The 26259-nt window shown below is 44.9% G+C and overlaps 1 protein-coding gene across 4 annotated transcripts in view; it reads right to left on the reverse strand.

Annotated features, from left to right (window-relative positions):
* The window catches only part of SHPRH (SNF2 histone linker PHD RING helicase), a 105701-nt gene that overhangs the window by 26557 nt on the left and 52885 nt on the right, over positions 1-26259 (reverse strand). For 3 of the 4 annotated variants that reach the window (XM_067542365.1, XM_067542364.1, XM_067542366.1), the window contains 7 exons: positions 20226-20333; positions 18953-19095; positions 9341-9514; positions 8909-8971; positions 7045-7270; positions 2981-3124; positions 1799-1900 (listed from right to left, as the gene is read on the reverse strand). In XM_067542365.1, the coding sequence (XP_067398466.1) occupies positions 1799-1900; positions 2981-3124; positions 7045-7270; positions 8909-8971; positions 9341-9514; positions 18953-19095; positions 20226-20333 (960 nt within the window). The remainder of the gene's footprint in view (positions 1-1798; positions 1901-2980; positions 3125-7044; positions 7271-8908; positions 8972-9340; positions 9515-18952; positions 19096-20225; positions 20334-26259) is intronic. The other variant, XR_010918658.1, reaches the window with a different exon arrangement.

Consider the following 26259-nt stretch of genomic DNA (forward strand, 5'->3'; position numbering starts at 1 on the left):
GAGATTAAAAAGATTGGGACTGTTCATCTTGGAAAATGGATGATTAAGGAGGAATATGATGGAAGTCTATAAAACCATGAATGTATGGAGAAAGTGAAGAGAGAAGTGTTACTTACCCCTTCACATAATACAAGAATGAGAGGGGGGTCACCTGATTAAATTAGCAGGCAACAGGTTTAAAACAAACAAAAGGAAGTACTTTTTCATACAACACGCAGTCAACCTGTGGAACTCATTGCCACTGGATGTCATAGAATCATAGAAGATTAGGATTGAAAGGGACCTCAGGAGAACCTCTAGTCCAACCCCCTGCACAAAGCAGGGCCAACCCCAACTAAACCATCCCAGCCAGGGCTTTTTCAAAACACACCTTAAAAACCTCTAAGGATGGAGATTCCACCATCTCCTTAGGTAACCCATTCCAGTGCTTCACCATCTTCATAGTGACAAAGCTTTTCCTAATATCCAACCTAGACCTCCCCCACTGCAACTTGAGACCATTGCTCCTAGTTCTGTCATCTACTATCACTGAGAACAGCCTAGCTCCATCCTCCCTGGAACCCCCTTTCAGGTAGTTAAAGGTTATCATCAACGCCCCCATTTCCCTCCCCCCCCCCCATTCTTCTCTTCTGTAGACTAAATAAGCCTAGTTCCCTAGTTCCTCTCCTCATAAATCATGTGCTCCAGCCCCTCCCCACTGGACTCTTCCCAATTTGTCCACATCCTTTCTGTAGTGAGGGGCCCAAAACTGAACACAGTATTCCAAATGAGGCCTCACCCGTGCCAAATAGAGGGGAATAATCACTTCCCTCAATCTGCTGGCAATGCTCCTACTACCGCAGCCCAATATGCCATTAGCCTTCTTGGCAATAAGGGCACACTGTTGATTCATATCCAGCTTCTTGTCCACTGTAACCCCCAGGTCCTTTTCTGCAGAACTGCTGCCTAGCCAATCGGTCCCCAGTCTATAGCAGTGCATGGGCTTCTTCTGTCCTAAGTGCAGGACTCTGTACTTGTCCTTGTTGAACCTCATCAGATTTCTTTTGGCCCAATCCTCTAATTTGTCTAAGTCACTCTGTATCCTATCCCCGCCCTCCAGTTTATCTGTTGTGAAGATTAGAAATGTAACTGGGTTCAAAAAAGAATTAGGTAAATTCATGAAGGCTAGGTCCATCAATGTCTGTTAGCTAAGATGGTCAGGGATTCAACCCCAGGCTTCTGGGTGGCCCTAAACCTCCAACTGTCAGAAGCTGGATCATTCAAAATTGCCCTGATCTCTTTAATCCCTGTGAAGCATTTGGCACTGGCCACTACCAGAAGACAGGATACTGGGCTAGATCAACCATTGGTTTGGCCCAGTATAGCCTTTTTTTATATTCTTATCTAACACTCATTTGAATCCAGTACCACAACAAAAAGCATTTGACTAAAGCAAGTTCTACATATTTGTTAATATATAGTCTCAGCACACTGTAGTGTCTCTTTGGGAGAACATGAAAACATTAAACAGCCCTCAATTTCCGTATTAAAGTGCCATAATTCCAAATATGCTTAATTATGCTTATGTGAATATTTGTATTTATTTGAATATTATGGTTCAATAATACTATATTTAAAGATCTGCATGAAAAGCAATTAGTGCACATGTCCAGCAAATGTTTTTTAAAAACTGTATCCAAACTGCACAAAAATTATTGTAAAAAAAATTTTTTTTTATAATGAATAAACATTGACAGACTCCTGTCTGCTAGGGCTCTAGAGGGTGCTACTGAAGTGTAACAAGGAATTGTATGCTTACCTTCTCCAAATTAGTAAGATATAGGAGCTGGCCTAGTTTCTTCTGAAGCTGTGATTTGGCAACTGCCTTATCATTCAACAGTTTCACTCGATTTTGTTCTACCTGCAAAAACAGCATTCATTAATTGTGTGAACACACAACAGTGCGTTGCCTAATAAGTTTCGGCATACAGTTTAAAACAATCATTAAAATACCTGTTAAGTAGATGATTTAATTTTGGGGAAATTAAACTATGTATTTAAACTTTTGAGACACAGGACAGCTAATTTCTTCATTTTAAAATTTCTCTATGTGTTTCTCCAGGGCAGCAACTGAATGTGCACTCCTCCTCTGTATCCAGTATGGGTGAGAGGATATAAATACAACTTAATTTAGTTGGCATTTTCTTCATTTTCCCTGCAAGCCTTTTCCAAAACCAACAGAAATGTAATACACCAATCTATTACCCTTTACCAAGTAAAATGAAATATTGTTATTATTTATTTTATTTAAAATATAATTGATCCTTAAGGTTTATTGCTAGTATTACAAACGACATGTGAACCTGAATATTTTTTAAAATTTAAATTTACATGTTCACTGTCTATGTTGTTTTACTTTATCTCTTTGCCATTCATTTAGTCTGTTCAATGACAAAAGATATCACACTCACTTTGGTTTCTAGTCAATATCATTTTTTCTTTATTATGTATTAGCACAAGCTTGCACTCACTGCTTGAGTTGCAAGGCTGAAGATCAATTAAAAAGTGGCTCTCTTAATTCTGAAAACACATTCCTAATAAATATTAGATTTTGTAAAACTTTAGTTGTTTAAATAAAACTAAATTTTGGATTTCAACTACCTGATAACATCTCTTTAAAACAGAGCTGAAAAATCCACTGAAGGAACAGCAAAGCATTGGAAACATACCATCTGCAACAACCAGAAAGCTGAGAGAAAGAGCAGAGCAGTGGAGACATACATGCGCTTATCAGAGAAGCCAGGAGATTGTGGTACATGTAAAAGTATCAGAGCACCCCCACCCACATAGTAACAATGAAGCTTTGGGAAAGGAGGGGAGAACAGAGAAAGACACATTAGGGCTAATATACTTGTATAGGGAAACCTTAAAATACCAGTCCTTTTTTGACTATTTTCTCCTGAAAAACACAACTGTCCCTTCTTTGACTCAAATATTTTACCTCATGTGGTTCTATGATGTGAAGAACAGGAGGGCTAGGCTTTGGTTCATCAGGATGACGCACTCTGAGCCGTTCTGTAGCCATAGCGAGTTCATCAATAGCAGACACATGATCCCTCAGTACCATCCAATATTCATGAAGTAACTACAGAAAAAGACAAAATGAATTAATAACAGAACTATGGGTTGAGTCCCCTGTATACTGCTGCTTCCTATTATAAGTGAGTGGTACACTCTCAACACGAACCTGAATCTTTTGAGAGAGGATTTCACAATAATTTGGCAGTAACAACTTTTTCTGAACAAAAAACTTTAAAAAAGCATATGCATAAACTCCTCCACCAACTCTTTGTGTGGGGCTATGAATGAGCTTAACTGGTCCCCCACGATTTCTCCAATGAAATGCAGCTACAAAAATCTATGTAATAAAAAACGTAGCTGTCAGCTGCCTCTGCATGATTAAGCATACTCCCTGAATAAACTGAGGGAAAATGAGAAAACTAGTAGCAATGTTTGCAAAGCATGTAGTAGTCAGGCACAGCTTCTTAGAGATGAAGCATGAAGTATTTTGTTCACTGGAATGATACTACCATCTTTTTGAAAGCTGCTGACATATGAAGTTTGATCATCCTTGATAACAGAGGAACAGAAAAGGGTAGGAGAAAAAGCCAAAGTCACTTGGATTGTAGTCATCTGAGGAATAGCACAGAGTTCAAATGTTAGTTACCTATTTTAAATATTTACAGAAAACCGGCATATTGTAAATTGTCACACTTCCTCATGTTTTTTCAAAGCCCTAATTAATTATATTGTGACAAATTTAGTTTTTTTACTCCTACACTTTTTTTGTTCTATGAATCTTTCCTCAGTTTTTAATGATTTTATTCACAAGTCCCTCTGTGACCCTATTGAGAGCCTAGAAACTACCCCAACTTTTTCTGTTAAGATTCCTACCTTCTCTCAAGGCCCAATGTCATATGTGAACACCGGTTTGTTACTATGAGGATGTTCCTGAATGCTGGCCTGCTGGAACTTTTTTTTTTTTTTTTAAAAGCACTGAAGCATTAATTTTGGAGCCCACATCTTATCACCTCCAAATGCAGAATTACTCTGCATGTAAACTAGTATGAAGTTAGACAAATAGATCACATTTTGAGCTTACTTCAACAAACAGGGAAAATAAAATTAAAACAGCTTTAAAAAATAGGTAAAACACCAGGAAAGACAGTTTATAAGCCCATTCATTAACAGATGCTTCCTTGGATCATGTCACAGAGAATGCCACAAGATCTTACTGCCACAAGCAAAGTCTTTTTTCATGAATCACCCAGCAGCCATCAAGTATATGTATGGAATGTTCATCTCTGCATGAAGTTTTAGCAGAGCAGCTGCATAAAAGCTCTGCAATTACCATTCACTAATAGAAAAGCATGCAGTTACTTTGGCTTTCTTCTCTAAGTGAGTGTTTAAGCAAGTTAAGTGTTTTGTCTACACTGAACAAGCCTTCCCAATTTTAAATAAAGCTGTCACACCAATCTGTGTGATTAGAAAAGAAACTAGTACATTTCCCATTTCATCCTTGTCTGCAAAGAGCTGGCACAGACAAAACGTTTATATTTATACAGCATAAACAATGAATTCTAGAGCAAACTGACATTATTTGTCCTTTGCTTAAATGCAACAGTTATATTTCAGAGGAGGGCCAAAGGCCAGTTTGAGATTATTAACTGAAAAATTAGTTCTAGATTTGAGGGCTACGATACATGAAGCAGTGCTCTCACAGCTCTAAGTGGATTTGAGTAGCACAGTGAATTGAATCAATGTTACCAGGCCAAGACAGATGGAGTCAAATATGTACTATTTTCATTGTCACTGGCAATATTAGCCCTCCTTCTGCCTCCCAAAGCAACAGAATATGAAGAGACTATTTGTTCACACAGCAGAAGAAACACACTCATGCCACAAATGAATGGCTTATGTCAGGAATCTAGTCCTCTCTGTGCCAACTGCACTAAGTTCTGCACATATAATAGTGAAGCATGACAAAGAACTATGACTAAAATTTTCAAATCAATATTTACACATCTAAATACAAGCAGCCTGATTTTCAGAGAATATGTGGGATTTACGGGGTGCTCAGTATCTCTGAAAATCAGGTGCCTAAATGTTATTTTAGATGCCTGAGAGTTTGTGTACACAGTTTTTGCAGTGTCATAGTAAGATGGCTCTCTGAAGTAGTTGTAAATTCAGTCTCACCTGTGACTAGTTTACCTCTGAGTCCATGGATCACATGATGGGAACATGTGACTAGGAACTAGTCCTGCTGGGGAATATAAGGGCAACCTGGGTTCGGTCAGTGAGAGTTTGGGGAGTCCGCTGCGAAGAGGTTGGTGAAAACTCTCCAGAACTATAAGGCAGAAGGCCTGGGGGAGAGACCAATGGGAAGCAGGATTCTTCTAAGAGAAAAGCTCCAGCTAAGGGGCTGCAAAGGAGTGAGCCTTGTGGGAGGACTACGAGGAAGGTATAATGTTCTGCTCACGACACCCAGAACGTTAAGCCACTGTGTTGCTCTGCCTCAACAAGTGAGAGCTTTGCTGCTATAAAGCTGTATGTCAGCTCCCTGACACTCCAGCCTCTCTGCCTTGCCAGCAAACTCCTCAAGCTTTGCCAGTCTAAACCTTGCCTTGCATGTAACAATTAATGAAGTTCCCCAGAGATGTCCTGCATTGTCCAGTCCCTCTCCCTGTGACACTCAAAGCAGTGTACATACTAGCCTGTTAAGTTAGCTGAAGACTTACATTTTAATACACAGCACTTAAATGGTTTTGTAATAAAACAAGAGTAAGTTTATTAATGAAGAACAGAGATTTAAGTGATACTAAGCCAGAGACAGATAGGGTTAAAAACAAAAACACACTTTCTAATGACAAACTTAATTTTAGCAAGTTACAATCTTACAAGCAGTTCTCTTACTTACATCCACTTACCAGCATCTCTAGCCCGCCTACCTAGGTTACTGAACTTCCGCAGGCTCAGGAAGTGCTGCACCCAATGTTGCTTAAGTGATGGACATTAAAATGTTTTTTTGCTCCCCTCATATTACTCAAATTCCATTGTCTCTGCCTCAAGAACCCAGGAAGGCTTCCTGGAATGCAGACTCTGACCCCTTGGTGGGCTCACTAAACTCCTTCCTTCACTGCTTGTTAGCTTGACTGCTGTGTTTACCTTATATGTACATGTACTTTCATTGTCCTCAATCTGTAATCAAGTCAGTCAGACAGGGATATCCACATTCCTTTGTCTAGGGCAGGTCAAAATACACACTGCATCCCAAACACATTTTAGGAACATATTTCCAGAACACACACACCGAAGTCTCTGAACACAACCCGTACACACTGCAATGATTTTCAGGACCAGCATGTCACCAGTGCAGATATGATACCTTCTGGATACATATTATGACAATGGTGTGTTGGGGGTAATGAGTGTGTCAGGCCTGATATGTGTTACAGTATGCTGGACCTTCTATCCATGGGCATGAAGGAGCTCCCAGAATCATAGGAAGTGAAGTTGTGGGAAAGGATTTTTGAGTCAAGAGAGAGGTTAAATGGATGCTGAAGCCTGTTATAAACCAAATAACTAAGCCCAGGGGAGAGGGCTGTAAGGTTTTGTTATTGTATGATAATAAACTACACCCAGAAGGGGAACAGTATTGTGAAAACACCAGGTGTGGTGGTTTGATTGATGTGAAACAGAAGGTAAATTGAGGCAATGGACCTGACTGATTTCGTGAGCCCTGCTAAATACAGAACTAAATCAGAAAAACGAGATTGACTGGTTTAGTCTCCAGTGGATGGAATTATACCAGTATATGTATGTGTTTATCTGTATAGCTTACTAAATGATATACACACCTGGTATAATAGTATAAATGTTAAATATGTGCAAAATCTACATGTAGATAAGCCCTAACTTTAGGCATCCAAGTTGAAAATTTTGGCTTATGTTCATGTTACATATACATATTACTGTAATATTTCTTCAAAATCTCATTTGTTGTACCTTGTACTCCTTCTTCCACGCTTCAAAGAGTTCCAGAAATGTATTCCCTTCTTCAATTAGTCTAACATCCATTCGGTGAGCTTTGGCAAAAGACAGTACAGCTTTTAGGGAGCGCTCTGTCTCACTTGCTGCCCATAGTCCTCGACTTGTGGTGGGCAAACGGTCATCGACCAACCCTTCTTCATCTTCTATCATCTCTTCAAAGATAGCCATCTGGCCTTTCACACTTAAAATACAACAAAGCATAACACTTGTCACTAGTTTCTGAAGGTTATTTACATTGCTATATTTAACTACATGCTGTTTGCTATTTTTTTTTAAATGAACCAAAAAACATGGTCACATTGTCAATCAGGACATATTAACAAGGCAAAATAAAAATCATCATCCAAACCAAAGAAATTAAAGCAGTCTGTAGTACTATTCACATTCAGGTTAACTTCAAATCATACACCCCTGGTTTATAACATATTCATAATTTAAACAGGGGAAAAACAGCTTTGGTTTGTGTGTGTATACTTTTATACTATGGTAGAAAGCAGTGTGTTAGATACTGGTAGTATGAATACTGTGCAGGCCATCTTGTCATCTTATGCACTCAGTACTAGCTCTTGCAAAGCCTTAAACATCATACTTTTTGAGTGGTTATTAAGGATACTGGAGGTGTCAAGTGAAAAAAAAATTTTTTTTTATATAGCACTTCTGTATATTTAACTTCTCCCTGCACTGGCAACAAAGAGATGCAGAGGAGAAACCTTGGCTAAAGTCTGTTCTCCCAAAACAGAATCTTTAATAACAGAACAGCTCCCCAAATCCCTTCCCTGCAAACTGACAATGGATGAATGTACGCTAGTGAGCGCCCTCACCAACCCAGGAAAAACTCAGTGTCATGCCCAAGTCTCTTTCAGGCCCTTCACTCAGGGCATAGTTTATTAACTCAAACACAAACTCACAAAACAAAGCTATTCCCCTGACCTTAGCAAGTGACAAGAGGCCTCTCTCTTGTACAGCAAAACAAAAAAGAAACACCATGGCCTTTTCTTTAGAGTCCTGCTGAATCATGTGACAAGCAGGAGGTCCTTAAGCCTTTCAATGCTGTTCCACCTTGTCACTAGGGGTTTTAAAAAAAAAACTTAAGTTAGGAGCACAAATCCCATTGACTTTCAATGGCACATGCGTGTCTAACTTACTTAGGTCCTTTTGAAAAATCCCTTCCATGAACCCTAAACTCTCTCTAGTCCCTCTCTCTCACTGGCGGCTTGAGATATACAACATTTTTAAATGTAAGGTTATATTTGGCCATTGGAGACAACAGGACCTAGTGTGTTTACCTTGGGGATGACAGCCAGGATCTACAGAGTTCTAATTCCAGCTCTGCCACTGACACACTGTGTGGCTCTGGGCAAGCGCAATAATCATGTTTATTATCTAATTAATCGGACTGTACTCTCACTAATCAAAGGATATTAAAAGCAGCAAACAGCCATGTTCTGAGGACTTCTGATTTGCATGCATACAAAAGAGCATTTGCCCATACAGACTGTGTAGCTGAACATACAGTTACCAAATCTGCACATTAACAAGCTGGAAACATTTTGAAAATGTAGCTCTGTGATCTTTTAAATCATAAACTCTAATAAGGAATCTTATTTGTTCATTTTACACGAGTGATTTTTAAAAAGTGAAATATGCATGTAAAAGTGACACTGCCTATAAACATTGATAGACTCCCTTTGCAAGAATAAGCTGAAATAGTATGCTCCTAAAGCAGAGGTTTTAGACAATTTAAGATGTTTTATTTTTGTAAACTTTAACTTCCAAAACAAGATTTTCACAAAAATAAGAGTGAAAACTAAGTACTCACGTATGAGAGAATAGCTTTGACTCATATTCTGTGAACAGCTCATCAGCCTTGCAGAAGACACAGCTGGAATACAAGAGATTGCAAAGAGAAGCATTAAAAACTAAAAATTTAACTGTCAACCAAGGTAATTCCCAAGAGATGCCCAGAATCATCTCTGTTCTGATGAATGGAAGTATTATTTAAAAATATATACGATCATTAAATTTTCAGATACTCAGTGAAAAAAATAGGAGACCTCCATTTTAATTTGTTTTTAAATAAACTTAGGGCCTGATCCTGCAAACTGGATCCATGCAGGCATAAGGATCTGTTTGCATGGCTCTCATGTAAGATGGGAGCGTTAATATTTCAATTTCCTTTTTCTTTCTCTTTTTCCAAAAGAAGATGAACTTCTCAATACGCCTCCTACTAAAACAATGGTTTTTAACATACTTGTTCAAAGGAAGTCTAACGGGTCGCAGATGGCAGATAGTGGCAGCCTCAATAACTTTCTTAGAAGGAGGGCCTTCTAGATTTTTCACAGCCTCTCTTACAAGTTTCTGGAACTTCTTCACCTCCTCCATTTGGGTTGTGAGCAGGTACTGAAGGCCTCTACAGTCACGGAACCTGACCAACAATCAAAACACATAACAGCATACTGAGTCACCAAATCAAAACCCCAATTCATCATATTCACAAAGAAGAGAAATAAATAAATGGCAATAGGCAATAAAACTTAAGGCCCAATCCAGCAGTGTAATGCTCACAATCATGAATAGTCAATGTGATAAAATGGCTCAGGTTTTGGAACTGGAGAAACAGAACATAACATCTTGGTCACCGGTTCAAATCTGGACAAGGTCAGTAATGCTTGAAAAGATTTATCATCTGGTTTCTGTTTTGTGTCCAGGGAGTAATGAGTTTTGGTGGTCTCAGTCCAGTTCACAGTGGACACACACACACACACACACAAAAACAAGACACACCACGCATTTGTTATTCTAGTACTCAGAGGTAAAATACTGAACAGGCATGGATATGAACCACTTTGTCAAATCTAGGTATCCCTCCTCATCAGGTGCACAGCATGCTGGCTAGAGCAATATGGGCACTGTTGCTGCCCATGCTGTAACTGTTCTGTAAGTAGATTACTTCGGATGCCAGAATATTGCTTAACTTGGTATCTTTAAAAGCATTGTTGGATGGCTGTCTGATCCGGCACAGTTGCTGCGGCCCTTCCTCAGGTCCAAACTCCGGGGAAGGCCACAGCGCCTTCCTAACAGGGGAATAGCATCTTCCTAACAGGGGAATAGCATCTCCGTATGAGTCGTAGTCTGGCCCTCAGTCAGGGTGGGCGAGCAAGCAGTGGGTCCGCTCTCTGGAGTGGTAGGGAGGAGGAGGCTCCCCCGGGGTGGCTAGGGAAGAGGGGAGGGGGACGCAAGCCCACCCGTCTCCACTGCGTCCCAGCTCAGGGCCCTAGCAGTGGGCAAAGGCGGGCTTCCTGCCGCAACATGCCATCGGGGTCCTTGCCCAAGACTCAGCCACTGTCTATGGCTGTCCCTGGGCCACTTCCTCCCCGTATCCCCAGGTATCTGTCTTGTCAGGGTCCTCGGGGTTGCTGTGATATGCGGTCCAGGCTAGGCCTGTCAGTCCCTCCTCGTCCACAGGTGGCAGGGTGGGGAGCTCCTCGGCGAGGGGCAGCTCCCCCAGGTCACAGGGCTCTTGGGATGGCTCGGCGTCAGGCAGCTCCTCCAGGTCCTGTCCCGTCTCTAGGGGCTCGGCATCAGGCAGCTCCTCCAAGTCCCGTCCAGCCTCGGGGGGTACCTCCCATCCGGGTTGCTCAGGGGTCTTGGTCCAGTCCAGGGGATCTGGTTATTCAGTCCAGTCACCATGGTCTGGTGGCCTGGTCCAGCTAACCGTAGGTCCTACCCAGTCCCCAGGCCATGAGACAGGATCGGGGAATGGTCGGGGTCTCTGCACTGGGAGCCAAGCATCCCTGGGGTCGGCTTGGCTCCACTCCGGCCTAGTCCTCAATCGGCGGAGCAGCATGTCTGCCTCCGGCGGCAGTCTCCTCCAGACTGAGCTCTGGGGCCTGCCTTTTATACTGCCCCTTCCTGCAGGAGCTCCGCCCTGCTGTCACTGATTGTGCTGGCCGCATGGTCCTATCACGGCCCGGCCTTTTGGTTGCCGGGCAAACTGGCCTGTCAGCCCTATCACAGCCTGGCCTCTCTGTTGCCGGGCAGACTTGTCTACTGGGCCTGTTTTGGTCCACCCCGGTCGCTGCGGCCCTTCCTCAGGTCCAGACTCCGGGGAAGGCCACAGAGACTTCCTAAACACCCCGCCCTCAAGTCCAGCTCCCCGGTCTCCGGGGACAGCTGGTCTCGCTCCCTCTATCCGGGACAGAGCGTCGGCATTGGCATGGTCCCACCCCACACGGTGCCGGATGGTAAACGCAAAAGGTTGCAGGGTGAGGTACCACCTCATCACCCGGGTGTTCGTGTCCTTCATGTGTTGGAGTCAGCGGAGGGGGGTCCGTAACCACGGTAAAGGGGCTTCCCAGGAGGTAATAGCGCAGCGCCTGAAATGCTCACTTTACGGCTAGGGCTCCTTTCTCGATGGTGGCGTACCGCTCTTCATGGGGGAACAACCTACGACTTAGATAGAGTATGGGGTGTTCCTCTTCATCAAATACTTGGGTCAGTACGGCCCCTAGGCTGACGGCCGAGGCATCAGTCTGGACCACGAATGGGCCGGTGCAGTCCGGGCTATAAAGGACTGGCTCCTGGTATAGGGCCTCCTGCAGGGCCCGAAAAGCTCAGTCCCACTTCAGGGTCCACTGGATGTGGAGCGGCTGGTCCTTGCGCAAGGTATCCGTCAGCGGGGTGGCGAGAGTGGCAAAGTTCGGAATGAATCGCCTGTAGTAGCCTGCCAGACCCAGGAACTGCCGCACTTGTTTCTTGGTGGCTGGTCTGGGGTATTCTTGCAGAGCCTGTACTTTTCCTACAAGGGGTTGGAGGGTCCCCTGACCAATTGTATACCCTAGGTAGGTGGTCTCCCTCCACCCGATGCGGCACTTCTGAGGGTTGGCCGTTAGGCCGGCGTCCCGGAGGGTTCGCAGCACGGCAGCCACCTGGTTGAGGTGGTCGGTCCAGTCTTGGCTGTAGATGACAACATCATCGAGATAGGCAGTGGCGTACTCTAAGTGGGGTGCCAAGAGGAGGTCCATGAGGCACTGGAAAGTCGCAGGAGCCCCATGCAGTCCAAAAGGTATCTGCATGAATTGGTAAAGTTTGCTGGGGGTGGCGAAGGCTGTCTTCTCCCAGGAGCAGGCTTCCGGGGGATCTGCCAATACCCCTTTGTGAGGTCTAAGGAGGAGAAGTAGCGCGCCTCCCCAAGCCAGTCCAACAGTTCATCAATGTGGGGCATGGGGTAAGCATCGAATTTCGAGATGCTATTAACTCGTCAAAAGTTGATGCAAAACCGACAAGCATGATGGGACTCCGCCACTCGCTCGTGGAGGGCTCGATTACCCCCAAAGGTAGCATGGTCCGGACCTCCTCTTCCACGGCCGCCTGGAGGTGGCGGGGCGGCGAGCGAGCGCCCATCCGTACGACTTCCCCCGGCCGAGTGTCAATAATATGGTAGACCTGGGTGGTCTTTCTGGGGGTCGTAGTAAAGGTGGTGGCAAAGGTCTCAACCAGATGCCAGGCCTGCCGCCTCTGGGTATCAGTCAAGGCATCCCTGAGCTGGAGGGTCCCCACTCCTTGTTCAGGGACCAACGGGCCCAATTCGAGGTCCGGAGGGCGTGGGTCAATCAGTAACCCCTCTTGCTCCCTCCAGGATTTCAGTGGGTTCACGTGATAGATTTGCTTCTTCCTCCTTCGGTCAGGCTGGCGGATCTCATCATTCATGGGCCCCAGGGGCCGGAGGACCTCATAGGGCCCCTGCCACTTGGCCAGCAACTTCAACTCCGTCTAGGGTAATACTACGAAGACCCAGTCCCCGGGTTCGAAGGTATGGGTCCAGGCTCCCTTGCCGTATGTCGTGGCCTGGCTCTTCTGGGCGGCCTGGAGATTTCCTTGGGCCAGTGTTCCCGCCCAGCACAGGCGCTCTGCAACTCAAGGACATACTGGAGCATTCCCTTGTTCAGGGAGATGGTCTGCTCCTATTGCTCCTTCATTAAGTCCAAGATCCCTCGGGGTTGCCGGCCGTACAGCAATTCAAAAGGGGAGAATTGTGTGGAGGCCTGGGGGACTTCCTGGATAGCTAGGAGCAAAGGTGGATCAGCTGGTCCCACCGCCGCAGGTCCTTGGGGGGGGGGGGAAGGAGAGGGGGGGAATTTTCACAGCATATGCTTGATGGTGCGATTAAAGCTCTCCATGAGGCCATTGGGGGTGGTAGACAGAGGTCCGGAGTTGTTTCACCCCAAGGATGGCACAGACTTCTTTCAGGAGCTGGGAGGTAAAGTTCGTCCCTTGATCTGTTAACAACTCCCAGAGCAGCCCACCCGGGAGAACACCTTGACCAGCTCGCCAGCCACGGTGCGGGCGGTGGCGTTCCTTACGGGGATGGCTTCTGGGAAGCAGGTGGCATACTCCACCATAACGAGGAGGTATCGAAAACCGACCACGCTCCTCTCCAAGGGACCAACCAAGTCTATGGCCACTTGGTCAAATAGACTCTCCACCATGGGGCATGGTATGAGGGGGGCCCGTGGAACTCTGGCCAGGGCCACTCACTGACACTCAGGGCAGGAGGTGCAATAGTCCTGAACCTCTCGGTGTACTCCCGGCCAGTAAAACTGGGTGAGGACTCGGTCAAGAGTCTTATCGGTGCCTAGGTGCCCTGCGGCCGAAATATCATGGGCTAGCTTCATGACGGCCCTACGGTGGGGCCGGGGTACCATGAGATGGGCGCGGGGTTCCTGCGTCTAGGGGTCCCGGCCTAGTCGGTAGAGCCGGTCCCGCCATAGCTCGAACCGCGGCCACTGGGTTGCTCGTTGGAGGTCGATTATGACCCCATCCGTGGCAGACAGCTGTTCGTAGGCCCACCCGAGGGTGGGGTCCTCCCGCTGATCATGGCAGAAATTGTACAGAGGCCCATCAGAGGGCAGCGTGTCCGTCGGCTGGTGGTGTCTTGCTCTCTGGCTCCTCAGTTTCGTCGGCCGGCTCAGTGGCGGGATCCGGCTGGCCCATGCACCCTTGCGGGTCTGGGGCCACTGGGGTTCCTCCCCCCGGGTCTTCAGCTCCGTGGCCTGGCCCGTCGTCTGTTTGCTGGAGAACTCCGGCCAAGTCGGGCCAGTCCCAGCCGAGGATCACCGGGTAGAACAGCCGGGGGGGCCAATCCTACCATCAGGACCCAGGTCTCTGATCCAATGGCCAGGGGGACTGGTAAGGTTGGATAGAACCTGAGGTCCCCGTGGATGCAACGGAGGCCAACTTGGCCTAGGGTCCTCCCGTTCTCGGGGACCAGGCCCCGCAGGATAAGGGTCTGCCCACACCCGGAGTCCACTAAGGCCTCGAGCTGCCATCCGACTAAGCCTACCGTGACCGTCATCGTGGTGCTGGACCGGCTCCGGGCCCGCCCCTCGCCGGCGTATACCGTGCCATAGGTGCATGACAAAGTTGGGCACTGACATCGTAGGTGGCCCCGCTGACCACAGGTGAAACAGGGGCCTGGGCTCCCGGGTCCTTCGCGGGGTCCGCCCCGCCCGATGGTATTTCGGGGCCGTGGGTCTCGCTCACCGGGGCCCGGCCACGACCAACCTCGGGGCTCCGGTGGGATTGGACCCTGGGTTCTGGCGGCCCCGGTGCTGACCCCACCAGCCTGGTTCGTCCAGCGGTGAAGTATGCGGGCCCAATGGGTCTCTCCACAGCTAGAAAGTTCTCCATCAGGCAGACTGCCTCTTCTAAGGTATTGGCCATAGTACCCAGGTCCACCCTCGAGCCAGCAGGATCTGGAGGAACTGTTCAAGGATCACCTGTTCCGCTACTGCAGTGTGTTGCTCAGGCTGCAAACAACACCAGCCGGTGTCCCGGAGCTCCTAAGCTACGGCCTGGGGACGAGCCCCAGGGCATAAGTCTTCTCCTGGAATCACCGGCGGAACGTCTCAGGACTGATGTTGAGGGCGTCCATGATTGCAGCTTTGACCATCGGGTAGTCCCGGGCCACATCGTCACCCAGGGCCTGATAGGCCATCTGGGAGGCCCCCGTTAAATATGGGGCTAGCAAGGTTGCCCACTGGGTAGGGTCCCACCCGCCAGAGGCGGCCAGCTCATTCGAAGGTTACAAGGAACACTTTGGGATCGTCGGCGGGTCCCAGTTTCGTCAGGCCCGGCTGGGGCCCGGTCGCAGGCTGCGCCCGGCCCAGGGCCTCCTCGGGGCCCGGGTTTCCTGTCCCCGTGCTGCTACCCAGCTGCTGCACAATTTGCTGCTGTAACTCCAGCTGCTGGGCTCCGAGATCCCGTATTCATTGCTGCTGCTAGGTACCCAGAGTTTGCAAGAGTTGCTGCTACTGTTGCAGCTGGGCTGCCTGTTGTTGCTGCTGGGCTTCTGCCCACCACTTGATCAACTTCTCCGCCTCCATCGCTGGCCCAGTCGGTGTCCGGCGGTCACTGAAGAGTTCATGCGAGCAGGTCCTCTATGCGTCAGGGGAGTCTGCCCACATTCTCCACATGCTGGATGGCTGTCTGACGCGGCCTGGTCGCTGTGGCCCTTCCTCGGGTCCAGACTCCAGGGAAGGCCACAGCGTCTTCCTAAATGGGGAATAGCATCTCCATATGAGTCATAGTCCAGCCCTCAGGCCGGGCGGACGGTCAAGCAGTCTATCGCTCTGACCCTTAGGCAGGGCGAGCCAGCCACTCTCTGGAGTGGTAGGGAGGAGGAGGCTCTCCCGGGGTGGCTAGGGAAGGGAGGAAAGGGGATGCAGGCCCACCTGTCTCCACTGCATCCCAGCTCAGGGCCCTAGCAGTGGGCAAAGGCGGGCTTCCCGCCGCAACATGCCAACGGGGTCCTTGACCCAGACCCAGCCACTGTCTATGGCTGTCCCTGGGCCACTTCCTCCCCGTATCCCCAGGTATCTGTCTCGTCAGGGTCCTCGGGTTGCTGTGATATGTGGTCCAGGGTAGACCCGTCAGTCCCTCCTCGTCCACAGGTGGCAGGGCGGGGAGCTCCTTGGCGAGGGGCAGCTCCTCCAGGTCACAGGGCTCTTGGGATGGCTCGGTGTCAGGCAGCTCCTCCAGGTCCTGTCCCGTCTCTGGGGGCTTGGCGTCAGGCAGCTCCTCCAAGTCCCGTCCGACCTTGGGGGCTACCTCCCATCCGGGTTGCTCAGGGATCTCAGTCCAGTCTGGGGGATCTGATTGCTCGGTCCAGTCACCGCGGCCTGGTGGCCTGGTCCAGCTAACCGTAGGTCCTACCCAGTCTCCAGGCCATGAGGCAGGATCGGGGAATGGTCGGGGTCTCTGGTCTGGAAGGCGAGCTTCCCTGGGGTCAGCCCGTCTCCACTCCGGCCTGGTCCTCAGTCAGCAGGGCAGCATGTCTGTCTCCAGTGGCAGTCTCCTCCAGACTGAGCTCTGGGGCCTGCCTTTTATACTGCCCCTTCCTGTAGGAGCTTCGCCCCGCTGTCCCTGATTGGGCTGGCCGGGTGATCCTATCACGGCCTCGCCTTTTGGTTGCTGGGCAGACTGGCCTGCCGGCCCTATCACAGCCCAGCCTCTCTGTTGCTGCGCAGACTTGTCTGTTGGGTCTGTTTTGGTCCATTCCGGTGGCTGCAGCCCTTCCTCAGGTCCAGACTCCGGGGAAGGCCACGGCACCTTCCTACAAGCATTTATATATATTTTTTTCTGAATAGATTGCTTCCCCCTCTTAGGGAAAATCTGATTAAAAACATTCCACATGTACAGTGAGTCAAGTTAGGAAAGAATAATCTCATCTGTGTAAAGCTGAGCAATGATAGAAAATGGGAGCTGTTTAAATGATCAAGTTAAGTAATACATTCTTAGGGCTAATTTAGAATTCTCCAACAAAATGGGAGAGCAAACCACCACCAGAGTATTTTGGAAACACATGGGTAGCATTTAAGTTTGAGATAATAATATAACCTGAGTTGCCAAGTGTTCCAAATTTGAGAGAGAAATTCCACTTTGTATCTCAGGTTAGCCAACTCCACTGCTCCACGTGCTGCTTCCAGCATTGCATTTTTAATACTAATAAAAATATTTTAGTTCTTCTGGAATATTTTTATTGATGATCTTAAAGTACTTTACAAAGGAGTATAAAGTATCATTTTTCCCCATTTTACACATGAGGAAATTGAGTCACAGAAAGAGAAAAGTGACTTGCCCAAGGTCATAGTTTGTCCATGGCAGAACAAGGAAGACAGTTAAAAGTTTTCCTGACTAGTCCATTTTAAGTGAAGAACTATTTCCTCTTTTAGTATACACATAATGGCAAGTACAACTGGCCAGAAATTTTCCGATGAAATTTAGTTTAGTCTGGTAGAATGAAATATTTCAATGAATCTATCATAGATTCAACAAAAACTTTGGTTGAAATGGAAAAGTGTACTGGAGCACTCTGCCTGGCTCCCCCTGCAGCTCTGTGGGATGGTGAAGCACAGTGCAGGGCCTTTCAGCCTGCAGGAGAGTTGGGCTGGAAGGCTCTTGTCAACTTCATGTGTGAAACTGTCCAGAGCCTCTCTCCTGGGAAGCCAGGAAGCTGAAAAAAATCTTTCAGTTCAAGAAAAATTCTTTTTGGGAATCTCCTTTCTGTAAAAATGTTCACATTTTTTATGTATTGTCCTGCTTCAGAATGAAACTTTTTCCTCAAATACACACATTTTTGTAAAAAGGGAGTTCTCCTTTTTGGCAAGCTCTAATGGCAACCACACACATATCTCTAACAAATTCTTTTCTCCCAGCTATATTGAACAGTGGCATAAAGAGAAACCCTCCATCTCAAATGGTAGATCTCAATAGAGATGGGTGGAATTTCCTTATGTCTTCCTTTTCAACAACTCTGAATTTTGCAGAAGAAAAGCTGTAATGAGTAAAATTACACCCCCCCGCACCCTCCCCCCCCCCCCCTTTTTTTTTTTTTTTTTTTACGCAATACTTCAGTGGAATTAAAAGTTAAGCATGTGATTAAGTACTTTGCTGTATCAGTACTCAGCATCTTGCACGATCAAGACTTATGACTAAACCTTGAGGGTACATGTACTGTTTTTCCCTTGTGCATGAAGAATTGTTTGTTTATAGCAAAGTAGAGTAAATAAATAGAAAATTTCCTATAAAGGATTCACATTTCAGTATTTTTTTAAAGGCAAATACTCAGTTTTGCCAACTGCTTACACTTCATGTTCCTGTATCTAAAGCCAGACTACTAACAAGTACAATAAATGCCAGTCACTCATGTATAGCCCATTTTACAGGACAAACATATGAATCTGGAATTTATTGCTCCATGAGCTGGGAGTATTGCACAGGCAGCACTCTTGAGCTTCGGACTGATGGTATTTGTGAAAAGGGTGATGTAGGCAGGGAGGAAGTGAATGGTGACAATTCCAATAGAAGCAGCAGCACTGATGGTCTACAGTGGGAAACCCATCCAGAGCTCCTTGGCCAGAAAATGGTAACTCAAGAAAGGGAAGCTGCAGAGCGGGAAATGGGTAGACCCCAGCAGGGGTCCAAAATAGATGCAAGTGAATCCGTAGGGGAACAAAATAAATTGTAAATCGGTTTGTTTTAGAGAACATTCAATCCCAATGCAATTAACATTGAATTATTTTGCTCAGCAGTTGCACGAACACAGAAAATTTAAAAAAACAATAGATTATACAAAGGAGAACATTTTAATGAGTACCTGTCTGGAGGAAAACCAAAGGCCTCTCTTTTGAAGTTTTATATTTAGTTTCTCCTTTTTGAAGTGTGTTTTTAAAACTTAATTGCAGCCCAGATGTTCTGAAGCACAAGTGCTTGGCATTTAATTGCATCCGCTAGCACAAATTGATTAAAAGCCTTGAGCTGAGTAAAGTGTATTAATTATGCTATGTTGTAGTTATTCTCTTACTTGTCTGCCATGGAGAGTTTATTAGTTTGCTGTTTGTAGTTACTGGTTATCTCATTTTGAACACGCTGAATAAGCTCCTCATCAATGGCATATTGTATTGCTGTCTGGATCACATCCAACCACCAAGGCGACCCAGAATGTATCTGTATGCAAGAGAGATTTATTCATGAACACTCACAAGTAAATGCTTTGCACACTGAAGTAGGAGCCTCTTTTGCTCTCTAGACTATATTCTGCCCGGACTGGTAAATTGTACTGGAAGTAGTCAAGAGATGAAGATATAGTTGAAAAGGCCAACTTCTGCCCACAACTAGGTGCAGCATGACTAGGGGGTACCTCCATGTTAATGATACTGACAAAATTGAAATGTAACTGCTTACATGTTAGGCACAGGTAGACTATCTATGCAAGAGAAGAAAAATAAAAATATTGTAGTATGTGAGGAAGTGAAGTAATTTGGAAGTTTCCTTCCATTCTGAATAACTCCCTTTTCCTCGTTTAGCATAGACTACTAGTAGGAAAAGAAAGGGGGGGGAGGAATAAAAGACTTTTAAATGAGAGAAATAAGGTTGTCTTTTTCAATGAAAAATGGCAAAGACTGAAGTAAGTTTGAAAACGTAAAAGAGGGTGGAGATAGATGGAAGGGAAAAGTATATTTGCTCATGTGTTATTTTATCTTCTATGTCTATTTATTGTAACATAATGTAGCCCAATCAGCATTTCAGCTCAAACCTTCATCAGTACATTTTTCTTTTACACCATCCCTCAGCAGCTAGGCTGTCAGAGTGAATTAATGCTGTTGCGATATAGTTGCCTGGAAGAACAGTTCCTTAGGAAGGAATGAAGGCCCCACCTGATACAGAGCTTTTTAAATACAGAAACACGATATCTTCCAGGTCAGTTATTATAGTTTGATTCTTAGCCTAAATTTCAAGAGGCAAGTGTGTACACGTGTAATATGATGCAGTGGAAAAGGCATAAAGCAGTTGTTTTATTATAATTGTCTCATTGTTACCTTATGTTCCTCCTATCTGCTTGTTGCGTCCATTTGTTACAGATCATCAAATACAAAAAATGTTAGTTTTTGGGGGGCAAAGACCATCTTTTTGTTATGTGTTTGCACTGTGCCCCGCACAGCAGGGCTCCATTCTGATCGGGGCCTTCAGGTACTACCACATTACATATATTAAATAATACTTGGAATTGGAATCTAGGACACACGTTAAAAGTAATTAGATATATCAAAAGTCATAAACCAAAGAGAGGCACCTGCCTTTCTCTGAAGCTCACGAATGGTCTGTAGCACTGGCTGCAAGGCCTGATGGGCTTCTGAAACTTCTGCGTTGGATTTACTCATATAATGTTGTCGAAGTTGTCCAGCCTATATGAAAAAAAGAGTTTAAATTATGCATCAGTCATTTATATTTAAAAGGAATAATTAAACATAGAAAAGCTCTAATGCTACTGTATTGCATAAGTCCAAGAGTGTGGTTGGTTACTCCAGGTTTGTATTTGCTCCCCTGCTAACTCAATTTGTTGTTGTTTTTCCTTTAAAAGATATTGAATTGCATGATATTATCGATATAGAACAGTACTGTTGTGACAAACTGTAAGCAGAAAGGAGGCTGACTACCAATGTTTGTTCTCTAAACAGAAGATAGTTAAATACATTAAAAGTATATTACCATAATGAAAAATGATTTTAGCGAAATTTTAAAAAGCCAAGGAATTCTGAATTAAAACTTTCTCTCTGTCCTTTAAACTATTCTGCTAAACCTACACAGCAGTAGTTTTTGCTGAGTCAGAACAGCAATTTATTTGATATTTTACCTGAACATCAAGCTTAACTGCAATATGAGTTAAAAAAGCTAGGTGAAATTTTCAGGCCAAAACTTTTTTTCTCAAAATTAAAAAAATTGCAGATTTGGGTGGACCAAAACATTTCACAAATTTGTGTAAACTTCACAAAATTGTCTTGGTCAGAAAAAAAATAACTGGAAAAAAATCAAAACATTTCATTGACATTTTCAAAATGTTTTGATTCAAAACTACACTTCATTTTGAAATTTCCATCAACTTTATTAAAACATATAAAAATCTCCAAATCTAATTTAAATGTTTAGTTTCAGGTCAAACTAAGTTTGTTCCACCTTGCATTTAGCTGAGATGCTCGGAGTACCTTTCCTAGACTTGATGAGCTCATGGGGGTGGGGGGCAAGAGTGCCTTATTGAAAGTGGACCAAAAGAAGAATCTCAATTTTTTGTTTAAAAATTAAAGTTAAGTTTCCAGCCCTTTTCCTGTGACAATAGCATTAAAAAGATAAAATGAAGTAAACCAATTGCTAGGGTTTAAAAGAAACAAGCAACTGGGCTGCTACAGTCCAACTTCCTCCCTGTCAGTGCTTGCCTGGCTGCATACTTAGTATGACGGAACCCGATTCTGCTCTCTCACACTAGAGTAATCAAGAGTGAAGTCAATGAAGGCAGGGACACTGGTATAAGTGGAAGGAGGATCAGGCCTCTGAAGTCCTTCTCCCCAAATCTCCAATACCTATCCCCTTCCCACTTATCAGCCACAGAAAGTTCTTGTAGTTCCCTGCAGTCCTTCCCATGCAAGCTAAGGGAGATTGATGCCATCCTGCTCCTCCCACACCAGCTAGGAGACATACTAGCAGTAAGGGAGACTTTCCCACATCAAAATTAAAATGGGATTTTATTCCAATCACCTACTAAGCCCATCACCAGAAAGCCTCTAGTCTGATCACTCCACAACCAGAGATGACAGGACTAGCCACCTACAACTATTTTGGCTACTACAAGGAAGAGCTGGGCAGGTAAGAAAAGCATCTAGGAGCCTACAGAGAAGTAAATGGGTGGACAGAAATTAATCCAAGTGGGGTGAGAAGAAGAATATGGAACTGATGAAATTTGGGTGAAGCAGAGTGGAAGAGATTTCCCATGTATCACCTCTGACTGAGGCAGAAATGTTGAGGGAGTCTTCCTAAAATTTTGACAGCACGTCATAGAATTTAGCAGCATCCATAAGCACATTTTAATATCAATCTATGCACAAAATATGTATATTTTAATCTCAACAAAATAGAAAAATGACTAAATCTGCTCAAATTATTGGTATTATTCTTATCTGATAAAAGGGTAATAAAGCACTATGAACGTGCTGTGATGCAAGAGAAAAGGATGATAAAAACAGTAAAGCAATTTCTCTAGTTCTAGAAGAGAAGTAAGGAAGAGGAAGTTACATGCACTATTGGAAAAGTATCAAAGTAGAGTCTAAATTGGTGGCAAGTGAACAAAGACATGGGCTAGCTATCAAAGGCTTTTTGATTAGTATAACAGCATAATCACAGTTTATAATGAGCATGCCTTTTTCAAATTTAAATTTTGCTAAGAAGCATACATAAATCTGTTTATGCACAGTTGCTTTTGAAAAGAGAAAAACAATTCCACTTTGTGATGAAAGATAATGTTAATATAGTTTATGGTACATGTCCTCCAGCTTAAAATAATGCCTACACTAATTTAATCTCCATCACTATTTTAAACTCATGGCAGCAATAAGCGTCCTATTCAATGCAATACTAGAGAAACATACATAATAGATATGCATACAAAATCACATACACTTACACTTATTGAACATTCTAACATACCAAGGCAATTGTGACAAGGTGCTGCAGTCTGTAAAGGTTCACAGGTTGCCTGTCATGTTTGATCAGGGCACAGTATAGAAGTAAGGGGAATTTGGGCCAAAAGAAATCTAAGGTGAAGGGTATGTCCTCTCCACTCTCAGCTGGCTAAGACATGGAAAGCTTATTGGAATTAATGCCCAGTGCTTTTCAGTTGATTTACTTTTGTTTTGTGATATTTTTGTGGGGAACAGAACAAGCCACAAAGAATGGAAAATTTCTTACAAAATTTCCTTTCTGCCAGCAGCATCTCCCACGATACTGGACATCTGGGCTGCTCTTCTCTCCCTGCAGCTTCACAGAGGCAGATCAATGTTTTGGCTCTGCATGCTCTACCCATGCCCCCCCCCCCCTCCTGCTTACTACCAGATGTTATTCCCAAACTGTAAAATTTGCATAATTTCATTAACAAAATATTCCAGAGATAATGTAACAACTATGTACATTAGACCGAGGAAAAACAGTCCTCTGGTAATGATTACACTTAATATCTGATTCTTGGCTCATGAGCCATATACGATGGGTAGAACTGTGGTAAACATTACTTGCAGAAAGGAAATTATTAGCAAGAAACTTCCATTCTGCAGCCTAGTGTCTCCCCAATTCTGAATGCTTAGAAAGTAGCAAGCAGTGATCAGATGTTGGGAATGTTATGAAAACAGAGTTCAGTATATTAAGAAGCACCCCTTTTTTCATGAGTGCTCTCAAAGATGAATATTATTTCTGGGCTACCACCCGCAGCACCTTCCTGCCGAAGGAGGTCTTTGCAGAAGATAGAAATTCTACCTTATAGTGACTAATGAAGATATTAAATATAGACCAAGTGACCACTTTGCAAATTTCTGAAGTGGACACACCTGCTTGTTCCACTCATGAGACTGCTAAGGATCTCTTGTAGTGTCCTTTATTCTGATGATTTGTAGGCTTCCACAATACATAGTCTAATCCACAAAGTGATGAAGGATTTGGAAGTTCTGAGTCCATAGCACTTTGTATGGAAGGACACAAATAAGGAGCCCAATCTTCTCATGGACTCAACGTGCTTGAGATAGATTTTCAATATTCTTCTGACATCTAAGGTGTAAAAGGCCTTTTCAGTTCAGTGTTGTGATTTTGGACAATAGAAAGGAAGCATGCATAACCTTTTGGGAAGCATTGAAGGAGGAATTCACCTTAGGAAGAAAGGATTCTGGTATCCTGAATACCACCTCATGGAACATGACGTAAGGTTCCTGTATAGATAAGGCTGCCAGCTTGGACACTTGCGTGGCAAATGAGACAGCTACTAAGAAACAAGTCTTAATGGATAAAAACAGCTGACATTGAAGTCAAAGTCTCAAAGGGATGGCTTGCCATGGTCCTCAAAACTAGTGGTAGGTCCCACTCTAGAAAGAGTGGCCTGACCACTGGTCGGGCGAGTTGTACAGCTCAAAGGAATCTGGCTATCTGTGGACTGTCTGCCAGGGAGCGAGAGGATTCTGCAAATAGCATGCTACTAAGGTAGAACCTGAAGCGCAATGGTACTGGGCTGAAGACCTCTGTCTCTGCCTTCTTAGAAAAGATCCAAAATGGCAGGATTTCCAAGATTTCTGGGATTTGCATTGTGCTCTTGGCACTAGTTGTAGAATCTAACTAGATAGAGAAGTATGCTTTTGGTATCTATTCCCTCCTAGACAAAAGCAATGTTTTGATGACTCTGGAGGATGGACTGAGACCTTCTGACACTTCTCTCTCAATAGCCAGGCTGTTAGTTGAAGCTATTAATTGAAGAAGAGTATGTCTGGTCTCCTGTCTGGAAACAGGAGTGGGGATTCCACTTTCTGGTCTATCAGGACTTAGAGACAAGGTCTTCCTGGCCAATGAGGAGTTATAGGAATTATTGCCGCCAGTTCTCATCTTATTTTTGAAACCACCTTTCCCCAATAGCAGAAAGAGTAGAAATCCATAAACTAAGTCCTTTGGTCAACTGTGCAACAAGACACTTGTCCCCTGGTTCTGGAGTTGGCCTCCGTTGTGAAATATTTTGGCACCTTTGTGGTCACATGACTCACGGACAATTCGATTGAAGGGAGGCTGAATGATGAGATCAAAAACCTCTTGATTCTGGTACTACTTGGAGTTGTTGACCATGTGCCTGCTGAGACAGTCTGCCTTTTGGATCAGATCCCCTCTGATGTAGAATGCTCTGAAAGAAAGGAGGAACTGTTCCACCCACCTCATTATTTCCAGTGCTTCTGAGTGTAACATCAGTCTCCTCGTTTCTCTATGGTTGTTTAAAAATGCAACTGTAGTTGTATTATCTGACTGACCCAGGACATGGCTCCCCCTTAGTGTGGGCTGGAACCTTTGAAAAGCTAACTTGACTGCTCTCAGCTTTTTCCTCCTGGCTCCAGAGACCCCGGGCTGTTTGGGTTTCCAAGTTAGCTCCCCAGTCATCCCGCCTGGGGTCAGTTGTGAGGACTAAAGGATCTGGAGGGCAGATGGGCATGCCTTTGTGAACTTTGTTGTGGACTGAACATCTCTGTCGGAATCCATACTTATCTTTCACGTATTGCAGAGAATGGTCCCACACCTTGAGAATGAAGGCTTAAAGACTTCTGATGTATGACTGTGCCCATGAAATCACGCCTATTCACAAAACCAGGAGTCCTAGCAGTTGAGAGCATGCTGCTATGATAGGTCTCCTGAGACTCTAGAGCAAGATGGATAGATCCTTGCTATGGAGGTGTCTATTTTCACCCCCAGGTGAATGGAACCAGGGAACCTTTCTTGGCATAGATAATGAAGCTGTGGACTAGGAGGAGACACAATGTCTAAGATGGAGCCCTGTACACTAGTGATCGTGATGAAACTCTGATCAGAATGTCATCCAGGAAAGGGTACAGCTGGGTTCCCTGCAACCTGAGAGTGGCCACTACCATGGCCAATACTTTTGTAAAAATGCTGGGGGCCAAGGACAGGCCAAATTGAATTGTTCAGTCCTGATAATTTCAGAGGGGTAGCCGTGTTAGTCTATATACAGCAAAAACAATGAGAGTCCTGTAGCACTTTAAAGACTAACAAGTTTAATTTCTTCAGGCATAAGCTTTTGTGGGCTGTAACCCACTTCAGACATCTTCTAACATCTGACGAACTGGGTTACAGCCCACGAAAGCTTATGCCTGCAGAAATTAAATTTGTTAGTCTTTAAAGTGCTACAGGACTCTCGTTGTTTTAGTCCTGATGTTTTCTGCCATAAGCAAACCTCAGAAGTCTGCAGTGGCACGATTTGGTGGGGATATGGAAATATGCATCTGCTAGATCTACTGAAATCAAGAAGTCCCCCTGGAACAGGGATGACTCCACAGAGGCCAGGATCTCCATCCACTTGTTAAACCTTTTTAGGTCAAGAACGGCTGATAACCCCCATGTGTTTCTGGACAATGAAAAACATGGAGTAAAGCCTAGACAACATTTATTTTGAAACTACACTATCACTCCCATATCCAGAAGATATTTTGTTCTGGATCAGATTATAGTTTACAGAGTCATTGGGGCTGCAAGACTGTATGAAGAATGGATAAAATAAAGCCCCCAGCTCAAATGAGTATCCGTAGTTTG

This window comes from Emydura macquarii, unplaced genomic scaffold (assembly GCF_026122565.2).
Source record: "Emydura macquarii macquarii isolate MOO-44397 ecotype Brisbane River unplaced genomic scaffold, CSIRO-AGI_Emac_v2 contig_705, whole genome shotgun sequence".
Classification (NCBI taxonomy): Eukaryota; Metazoa; Chordata; order Testudines; family Chelidae; genus Emydura; species Emydura macquarii.